Raw genomic sequence first — 10542 nt, 5'->3', positions numbered from 1 at the left:
CCGCGATGTGTGAACTCAGCCTAAATGCTGCTTCTTCCATTACAATTTTATTTGTATAAAAACTAAAAGGTAAACTGTAATTATAAATTATACATAAGTTTAGTATGCGTGCCGCTTTGTAAACATATTTGGATAATATATTGCTACAAGTTAGTGGTTAATACTAACCTCGAATAATTTCGTAGTCAATGTCTTAGGGTAAGTTCACACAGTTTATTGACGTGGAAACCGCATCGGAAAACGCGCCAATAAAACGGCTGAAAATACCTCCCATTTATTTCATGGCCGCGGGTGAAAAACGCAGCGAAAAACGGCATGGGGGCAGAGCAAAATCTGCCTCAAAATTCCACATGGAATTTTGAGGCAGATTTTCTGCCTGCAAAAAACTCAGTGTGAACATAGCCTAAATCATTCTGAATTAGAGCAGCTTATTCATAGATTAACAGTCTTTAAATATTTCAGAAAGTCACCCAAAAAAAAAAAGTCGATGTCCATAGAAACACAAAGCTCATATTTTCCATTTAAATGTTAAAAGTGCCAGTACTTGCATGGCAAGAGGCTATTACAATCACCACTGTTTGCTAAGACTTTATAATGACAAGTGGATACATTTAGGGCTTTAAAGAGGCTCTGTCACCAGATTATCAAATCCCTATCTCCTATTGAATGTGATCGGCGCTGCAATGTAGATAACAGCAAAGTTTTTTTTTTTTTTTAAACGATCATTTTTGCCCAAGTTATGAGCAATTTTATGTTTATGCAAATGAGCTTTTCAATGGACAACTGGGCGTGTTTTCTCGTTTTACCTTCTGGGCGTGTATTGTGTTTTTACCAACTGGGCGTTGTGAATAGAAGTGTATGACGCTGACAAATCAGCATCATACACTTCTCATCGTTCCCACCCAGCTTCTTTCACTGCAGACACACAGCATGACGTCACCCACAGGTCCTTCAACCTTGTCGTCGGACAAAGAAGATACATCGGCTCCAGGCGTCCAAAAGGTTAATATGCTCGTCTCTAGGGAGTTTGCTATGCCTACCTGCACATGGTGATGCTGCTGCAGATTCAACTATACCCTCTGACGCCTGGAGCTGATGTGTCTTCTCTCTTCCGACGCCAAGGTAAAAGGACCTGTGGGTGACGTCACAGTGTGTGTCTGAAGTGAAAGAAGCTGGGTGGGAACGATGAGGTCACCCACAGGTCCTTCAACCTTGGCGTCGGAAGAGAGAAGACACATCAGCTCCAGGCGTCAGAGCGTACAGTTGAATCTGCAGCAGCATCACCATGTGCAGGTAAGCATAGCAAACTCCCTAGAGACGAGCATATTAACCTTTTGGACGCCTGGAGCCAATGTATCATCTTTGTACGACGACAGGGTTGAAGGACCTGTGGGTGACGTCACGCTGTGTGTCTGCAGTGAAAGAAGCTGGGTGGGAACGATGAGAAGTGTATGATGCTGATTTGTCAGCGTCCTACACTTCTATTCACAACGCCCAGTTGGTAAAACCAATAAACACGCCCAGTTGGTAAAAACACAATACACGCCCAGTTGGTAAAACGAGAAAACACGCCCAGTTGTCCATTGAAAAGCTAATTTGCATAAATATAAAATTGCTCATAACTTGGGCAAAAATGATCGTTTTTAAAAAAAAACAAACAAAAAAAAACTTTATCTACTGTTATCTACATTGCAGCGCAAATCACATTCAATAGGAGATAGGGATTTGATAATCTGGTGACAGAGCCTCTTTAAGTATACATTGTTAAATAACTTTCCTGCCTACCTACACAGTTTGGACTTATTTTTTTTGCCTCAGATTTTGAGCCAAACACCTCCATCAATCTTTTCTTTATACCTTTCCTTCCTTTCTGATCGACTTGTGGTTTTGTTTAAAACACGGAGCCAAAAACTGCATCAAAACTGTGAGTAAGATCCTGGCCTAAATGTTCTTCAGTATTTGGGACATTACAGTGTTTAGGCTGGGTTCACACATTGCGGTCAAATTGCATTATTTTTTTTGCCGCAAACCGTCATTTTCGGCAATACATAAAAACTAATTTGGACCGGAACATGCAAACCCAGCCTTTCGTAGACTAGTTCTGTGGGGTATTGAGATAATGAACATCCAGCAATCACAGATGGAACTGGGGGTTGTATTTTCTTATTTCCTCTAAGAGCCGCTGCTCTTGTTTTTGCTGTTGTTCAAGTTTTGCACGTGCCGCTAATAGTTCTTGATGGAGGGCCTGTAAAAAAACAACAACACATTAGTGCTCTGGCCTTGATGCTTAATGTTCATATGTAGTGTAGATGCTGCAGATTTTCCGTCCGGATAAAGAATAAAAACGGACGCACGCACATATGTAATATAACCACAGGATGCCTGTCCAAAATATAACATTTTGTCTATACACAAATAGGTACTTGGTCAAACGTGGTACAAACATATCATCATAACTGGATAAAGTACATTTTTATAGTTGCCTAATCATATCTCAATGAGGCATATGATAAATCAATCAAGTGTATCATGTAGATACACATCAGTTCGGTAAGGCAATTCCTGCATGTGCGAAATTTCCGTAGAAGAAGAAATTAATAAAAAACTAATAATTTTTTTTTAAAACCGTTGTACGTAGCATGCAATCAGTGGGGCAGGGGGCGTAGCACAGCAGTGCTTCGTCAGGCTAGATAAACCTGACAGCTATGCTCACTGTGCCTGCTGCATTAAAGTGCTGAGCATGTGTAACAATATTATACCGTATCTAGTGATGATTCTATGTTTCTGCTTGTACCAAGTACCTATTTGTGGAAAGACAAAACATTCTATTTTAGACCGGCATCATGTGGGTATATTATGTGTAGATGTGAATGTCCTGTACAAACATGTTACTGATGTAAGAATTTTAAAAATATATATCTATACATCTGCAGCTCGGTTAAGAGCGTATGCTGGAAACGTTGCTATAAGTGCTACAATTTTCACAGTGGTGTCACGTCCAACATGGATCAATAAAAATAAAATAATTTAATGGCACCTGCAAAGTGGAGTGCCAACCCATTTTTTTGTCGCTTTGTGGGAATCTTTCAGTAGTAGGGAAGTTTACCCACAGGCCCTGGTACTGCCTGAATTACCTTGTTTTAACATGGGATGCAACATCATCCCAGGAAGCCAGCTCAACACAGACCAGATGGAGGAGCAGGGACGGGTTGCTATGGGAACGCCATGCAAGGAGAGTATGGCATATATATATATATATATATATATATATATATATATATTTATTTATTTTTTTTAGTCTGCTACCCTCTTTTCAAAAATCTGCATTAAATCAAACATGATTTGGTGCGGACTTTCGGCCAGTATTCTCTGCGGCATCTGGGTAGGATTTGCTGCAGAAACAAGAGCTATAACAAAATAAAAATGATTGGCTGCAGCAGTGACATGACAAAACGTCATCACAAGAGGCCGGTTTTACAGAGACGAGCCAGGGGAGCAGGGACGTATTGCTATAAGTGTGCTAGGGGAGGGGAGTATAGTATAGTTTTAAACTTTGTGAAAATAGTGTGGGTTTTGCTGCGAACTCAATGGGGAGAATCCTCAACAAATCTGCTACCATTCCACAGCAATCTGCCACAATTTCTGCGCTGAAAATGTCATCAGCGTGTGGATGAGATTTGTTAAAATTTCATCAACTTTGCTGCTACTGTAATACAGCCATGTGAGAACAGCCATAAAATCTGCAGCGTACCCGCAACATGTGAGCATAACCTAAGGGTGCCTATGCACGTAACAGGAAAGTCGGCTGAACCCGATGATTTTGGCAGGACCAGTCGACTATCTAATGTGTACGGGGATTTCCCAACCCTCCCCCGACAGCAGATGTCGAGGGAAAGAAGGATCGGGCATGTTGTATTTCAACATGCTCAAACCTTTGTTCCCATGGAAGATGAGTTGATGCCAGAGGGGTCAGACAGCAGCTAATTCCTCTTTCCCTTTTAAAAACACAAGCTCGGCCAAGCGCTTGTGTGTGAGAGAGTCGGAAGAAATAGCTGTCAGCTATTGTAAGTGTATGGGCAGGTAAAAGTAGGTGCAGATCCAGGAAACGCTGTCATGGGTGACGTAGTAGGTAACTAGCTGCAGGTTATGGACATCAAATTCCAAGCACTAAATACTCAGCACAGAATTAAGCTATTAAAGGCTGTCCTGGTAGCTGTTTTTTAAACAAATTTATTTTTTTGCCATGTGTGAAAATGAATAAACTCAAAGGATATGTGTGTACACAGCAATGCTTGTAGGAGAAAACAATCGGCATTACTGCTATAAATGGAGCAGGTCACAATTTTGCAGATTTCAATCAGAATGTTATAGAATCCATGGGAAAAATAACCTCTATGTAAAATTGGGGGCACACACATACTGTAGAGGCCATAGTATTCTAAAGGCGCCTTATAACATGATCCATACCACACATATGGATGTGGTTCTGTATGAGCCCTAAAGAGGATTCAGATAAAAAATATGCTGCCATCTTAGGCCTGGCTCACATTACGTTTTTATCCTTCCATCAGAATTATACGTCAGGACTCCGACGGAAGGTAGTGACGTATACCAATGTATAAGAATACAGTTGGATACATCGCTCAAACTCTCCAGGCAGAGAACTACTTGAAGCGCTTTGCCCAGGTATGCCCCTGACAACACTGTCCATATATAGCGGACAGTGCATCGCAAGCGCTCTGGCCAGGGACTTCTTTCTTGGGAAAGCCCTTGATGTCACTGTCCATATATGGAAAGTAACATTAGGGGCTTCAAACTACGAAGTTCCCGGCCAGAGCATCGGTAGCACTCTGGCCGGGGACTCCATGACTGGAGAAGCCCTTGACACTGTCCACGAAGGCTCCAATGTTAAAAAAACATATACTTGTGCGGGATACCTCGTGATGGAATAGTGTAGTCTGAGTTATTTCATCCTCCAAAAAACAAGGTATATCGACGTATACCAGCCCGACAGAGTCTAACAGGACACTCTATAGACATGTTCAGTCTGTGCGTCTGGAGCATTCCCGATGTACACGCTAAACGTAAGGGTAAAAACACAAACGGAAGCAGACTGCAACATATTTTTTTTGAGAATGCGTATTGATGTGTCTGTTTACATCAGGGTGGCCATAAATAAAAGAATGGGTACATGAATATCCTATGCCAAATTCAAACTTTATTTGCATTACCCAGGCAACATTGCACACAAAGGAAAAAACTGGTGTAGATGTTGAGAAAAAGACAGCTCAAAGTTTGTTTCATGGCTACCACTCGTAAACAACACTGCTTGTCACCTGACCTCTTTACTGCCAGGAAGTTCTTGGGAAGTATTTTTTGTCGGTAGCAAAACTAGACTAGAAGATCCATTTCCTGAAAAAATAAAAATGAAAACATTATCTTGGGCATCTAATTGCAATTGGGTTTTTACCAAATACTAAAATACATAAATCGCCCCTTACAGTCACTGCCAGTCTTGACATTTTTTGGGGAAAATTCTGCACAATTCGCTAGTCTCCAGGAGGTGAGCATTTCAGTTATAGGAACGTTCCACTGAGGTCAGCCTGTATTCTGGGAGATCACTATCCTCTAGTCACATTATTTACTACTGCTATAGAGAAAACATACCAAAAAAAAATACCCAAATTAAGATACTTAAAGAGAACCTTTAATCTGCCCATACATGTGCAGCTGAGTGCAGCATGTAATGGGCAGGGCTGCACAAACCCTGGGGCACTTTACATTTTTTTCTACCCTCCTCCATTATTTAGATATCGGTGCCGTTATATTTGGCGCCCGACATTTAAATAACCCCTTGAACAGTCAATGGGGCGTGTAATGGCAAGGGGGCGTGTTACTATGTCTGTGACACTGTCCAATCAGATACGGACAGTGTTAAAGCAAGAGCAAGGATAGAGGAGAGAGTGTGCACGAACGCATGCTCTCACTCTTCAGCTGTCAAGCTCAGTCTTCTGCCGAACTGGCAAGGGGGTGTGTCACTGCTACGGACAGTGTAAAAGTCTCAGATAGGAGAGTGCGACTTATCTCTCGCAAGAGCTGAAGAAGCGCATGCGTGCTCACCTCTCTCCAGCGCCTACACTGTCTGTAGCAGTGACACGCCCCCTTGCCAGTTCGGCAGAAGACTCTATATGGGTAAGTACGGAAAACAAGTAATCCCAGGAGAGTCGAAGGCCTTCTGAAGATCAGGGCTCAACAACATACCCTGGCGAGTACTCTTCCTATCCCATTCTGAATGTAGCGCTGTAATTATGTCAATTGCTCATCTGGACTGATCGCATGTTTGTCTATGTGGAATAAAGCCAGTTTGATCTTTGTGTATATAAGCCGAAATAAAAGTGTTCAAACTTGTTGCCAGTATTGTCATCATTATCTTAAGATCAACATTGATAAGTGGTATGGGTCTGTAGATCGCAACATCTGTGTAATCTTTCTGAGTCTTGGAGATAATGTGTATATAGGCCATGTTAGCTGCGGGGGTAACAGGGGTGCCCTCTTTGTAAGCATTAAAAAAAGTCTATCAAGCGAGGCGTCAAGAGGTGTCTATATATTTTGTAGTAAGCGGTCGTAAAGCCATCTGGCCCAGGGGCTTTGTTAGAGTGAAGGGATTTGATTGCGTCATTTATTTCTTCCTGTGTAAGCGCAGAGTCCATTTTGTCTCTCTCAGATTGCGTTGTATTTCGGAAGTGCTTGTTGGAGGAGTCAGTGTTTAGGTCATGTAGACGCAATTTGGGTAGGGACGTGTTGTGTAGGGATAGGAGACAGGCCAGGAGAGTGCTGTGTTTATCTCCCTGCTCTTTCTGAGCTTGGTGGATTAAAGGAACAGTGTCACCCCCAAAAAAAATTTCATATCAGTTTGATGTTAGTGTTTTATTAAAAACTTTTGTATTTATTTGTGTGTTACTTTTTTTTATTTTTTTACTTTTTCTTCCCTATGGGGGCTGCCATTTTTTTTTCCATTTCTGTATGTGTCGATTAACGACACATACAGACATGGAATACGGCAGCTACAGTCCCATAGTGAATGCGAACGGGGCCCGTTCCATCCACTATGGTGTACGCCGTCTGTGTGCGCCGCTCCCACACAGTCAAAGTTGAACTGAGCGCCGTCCGGCGCCTTTTTCCTGTAGACCGGAAGTCGCGGCCGGACAGTAAGATTACTACTTCCGGTCGCGGCTTCCGGACTTGTGCACTTGGAGCAGCAGCAGCAGACGGAGCGGACGGACCGGAGGGAGCGGCGGCGGCAGGAGCAGGTAAGTGATTTCTATGTATGTTCGTGTTTCAGTGTGTGTTTACTAGTGTATGTAAACCTTCTACAATGTGTGTTAGCTCAAAAAATGGCGACACACAGTGTAGGAGGTTTGACCGTTCAATCCCCTCGTTTCTCCCGGCACTAGCCAGGATAAAGGAGGGGGGGATTCTGAGAGCTCACTAGAGCGAGGGATTTTTTTTCCAATTTTGCAGCATAAAGCAATGTGGTTGCTTTACCACATGTAATGCTGCAATTTTGGGAATTGCTCCATCTAGTGACCAGTGCTGGGAAATATTATAAATTAGAATCTAATTTATAATATTTCCTGACTCGTGAAAAAAATAAAAAAAATTAGAACAATGTTTAATCACCTACACACTAATTGTTTAACAAAAAAAAATAATTTTTTTTTTGCTAGCAACACATTCCCTTTAAAGGAACAGTGTCATCACAAATTATTTTTTTATATGTTAAAGATGTTAGTGCTTTATTAAAAACGTTTATATTTATTTGTGTGTTTGTGTTTTACTTTTTCTTATTTTTACACTTTTTCTTCCCTATGGGGGCTGCCATTTTTTGTTCCATTTCTGTATGTGTCGATTAACGACACATACAGACATGGAATACGGCAGCCACAGTCCCATAGGGACTGCGAACGGCTCCCGTCCCATTCACTTGTGTGTACGGCGTCTGTGTGGGAACTGCGCATGCGCCGCTCCCACACAGTCCAATTTGAAATTGGCGCCGTCCGGCGCCATTTTCCTGTGGACCGGAAGTCACGGCCAGACAGTAATATTACTACTTCCGGTCGCGGCTTCCGGACTTGTGCACTTGGACCAGCAGCAGCAGACGGAGCGGACGGGCCGGAGGGAGCCGCGGCGGCAGGAGCAGGTAAGAGATTTCAATGTATGTTCGTGTTTGTGTGTGTTTACTACTGTATGTAAACCTACTACACTGTGTGTTAGCTCAAAAAATGGCGACACACAGTGTAGGAGGTTACACCGTTCAAACCCCTCGTTTATCCCGGCACTAGCCAGGATAAAGGAGGGGGGGATGCTGAGAGCTCACTAGAGCGAGGGCTTTTTACCCAATTTTGCAATGCTGCAATTTTGGGAATAGCTCCATCTAGTGACCAGAAATGGGAAATACTATAAATTAGAATTAATTTATAATATTTCCTGACTCGTGAAAAAAATAAAAAAAATTTGAACAATGTTTAATCACCCACACACTAAATGTTTAATTTAAAAAAAAACAACATGTTTTTCTGGCAACACATTGCCTTTAAGTGGCTTGTGATCTAAGTGGAGTTCTAAAACCGGAGTTGAAAAGAGGAGTTGAAGCCCCAGTAAGTACTCTTCTTTTCTTTTACTTTGGCAATTGTTCACTGTTTTGTGGTAACTTGGGTAATGGATAGCAAGATTGGAGGTTTTCTTCAGTGCACAGTTTGCCATATGTATACACGACTGGAGCAGGAGTTCCAGGGTGAATATCTCTATGGCAGATGTGAGCATGTTGTTCACCTGGAAGCTCGCATTCGAGATCTGGAGGAGCAGAATGCAACACTGAGGAGGATAGACAATCTTGAGCTGAGCTTGCTGCTCACGGAGCATGTAGTTAGTGGGTTAGAACTGGAGGGTGAAGACATGGGTGAGCAGGATCAGGTAAGTAGCTGGGTTAATGTAGTTAGGGGCAGTAGAAAGGGGTCAAAGAAAAGGAAGGCCGATCCGGTTTCTGACATTCCAAGCAAAATTGCCAAGTTGGGTGATGATGCGAGGGTGTCAGTCTCAGAAATGGCAGCCCTAGTGGATACTGATCTTCCTAACAGCCGGGAGAACAGCCCAGCTAGTAGTCGGCGGGATGGTAATGCAGGTAAGCCAAGACAATTCATAGTTGTAGGGGATTCTATAATCAGGAAGACTGATAGAATAATTTGTCGCCAAGACCGCCTCAACCGAATGGTTTGCTGTCTCCCTGGTGCCAGGGTTCGGCATGTGGTGGAACGGGTGGACAAATTGCTGGGAGGGGCTGGTGATGATCCAGCTGTTGTGGTCCATGTCGGTACCAACGATAGAATAAATGGTAGGTGGAGGAGCCTTAAGAATAATTTTAAAGAACTAGGATACAAGCTGAAGGGAAGGACCTCCAAGGTTGTATTCTCAGGAATACTGCCTGTGCCATGCGCATCACAGGAAAGACAGCGGGAGCTCAGGGAGTTAAATGCATGGCTTAAGTCTTGGTGTAGAGGAGAAGGCTTTGTGTTCCTAGAGTACTGGGCTGACTATTCATTGGGGTACAAACTGTATTCTGCAGATGATTTGCACCTAAATGGAAGGGGGTCCGCTGTGCTGGGGGAGAGAATTCTAGCTGGGGTGGCGGAGTGTTTAAACTAGGGCTGAGGAGGGAGGCCAATGTAGAAAATAAAGGGGTAGTTAGGTTAGAGAGAGGTCAGACTATATTGGTGGGGGGAGAAACAGACGGTGGGGAGAGGACTAGGCAACAAGATAAGGAGATCCTTTCGTTACAAAACAGCAGTGAAAATAAAAAAGCCCAAATGTCAAATCACATTTCTGATACTGAAAATGAAACATTTAAAGGCAAGTTAAAGTGTATGTTCACAAATGCCAGAAGTCTAGCAAGCAAAATGGGGGAGCTGGAGGCCTTGATACTGGAAGAAAATATAGATATAGTTGGTGTTGCTGAAACATGGCTGGACTCTTCACATGATTGGGCTGTAAATCTACAGGGTTTTACACGGTTTTGGAAAGACAGGGTGAATAGGAAAGGTGGTGGTATTGTATGTCTGTATGTGAGAAGCGATATGAAGGCGAGTGTGAATGAGACAGAGGGTGAAGATTGTGAGGAGGTTGAAACCTTGTGGGTGGAATTACAAATGGAGGTAAACACTGAAAAAAATTACTTTTGGTGTAATCTATAGACCCCCCAATATAACTGAAGAGATAGAAGGTCAAATATATAAACAGATGGAGCGGGCTGCACAGGCGGGTACTGTTGTGATAATGGGAGATTTTAATTTCCGGGATATTAATTGGTGTCATGGATCGGCTTCAACTGCAAAGGGGAGACATTTCCTCAACCTGTTGCAGGAAAATTTTATGGGCCAGTTTGTGGAAAACCCGACTAGAGGTGAAGCTCTGTTGTATCTGGTCATTTCTAATAATGCAGAGCTTGTTGGTAATGTCAATGTTCGTGAAAACCTCGGTAACAGTGAT

General features: G+C 42.7%; 1 protein-coding gene across 7 annotated transcripts in view; it reads right to left on the bottom strand.

Moving 5' to 3' along the window:
• Nucleotides 1-1733: 1733 nt before the first annotated feature.
• The window catches only part of BLTP3A (bridge-like lipid transfer protein family member 3A), a 222098-nt gene continuing 213289 nt past the window's right edge, over nt 1734-10542 (bottom strand). For 4 of the 7 annotated variants that reach the window (XM_075853563.1, XM_075853557.1, XM_075853562.1 and 1 more), the window contains 2 exons: nt 5342-5412; nt 1734-2245 (listed from right to left, as the gene is read on the bottom strand). In XM_075853563.1, the coding sequence (XP_075709678.1) occupies nt 2135-2245; nt 5342-5412 (182 nt within the window). In that variant the 3' untranslated portion in view covers nt 1734-2134. Of the gene's footprint in view, nt 2246-5336; nt 5413-10542 lie in introns of those variants that run through there. The other 3 variants (XM_075853559.1, XM_075853560.1, XM_075853561.1) reach the window with 3 other exon arrangements.

Source organism: Rhinoderma darwinii, chromosome 2 (assembly GCF_050947455.1).
Source record: "Rhinoderma darwinii isolate aRhiDar2 chromosome 2, aRhiDar2.hap1, whole genome shotgun sequence".
Lineage (NCBI taxonomy): Eukaryota > Metazoa > Chordata > Amphibia > Anura > Rhinodermatidae > Rhinoderma > Rhinoderma darwinii.
The sequence above is the reverse complement of the archived record's forward strand: the minus strand, read 5'-3'. Positions and strand labels throughout refer to the sequence as shown.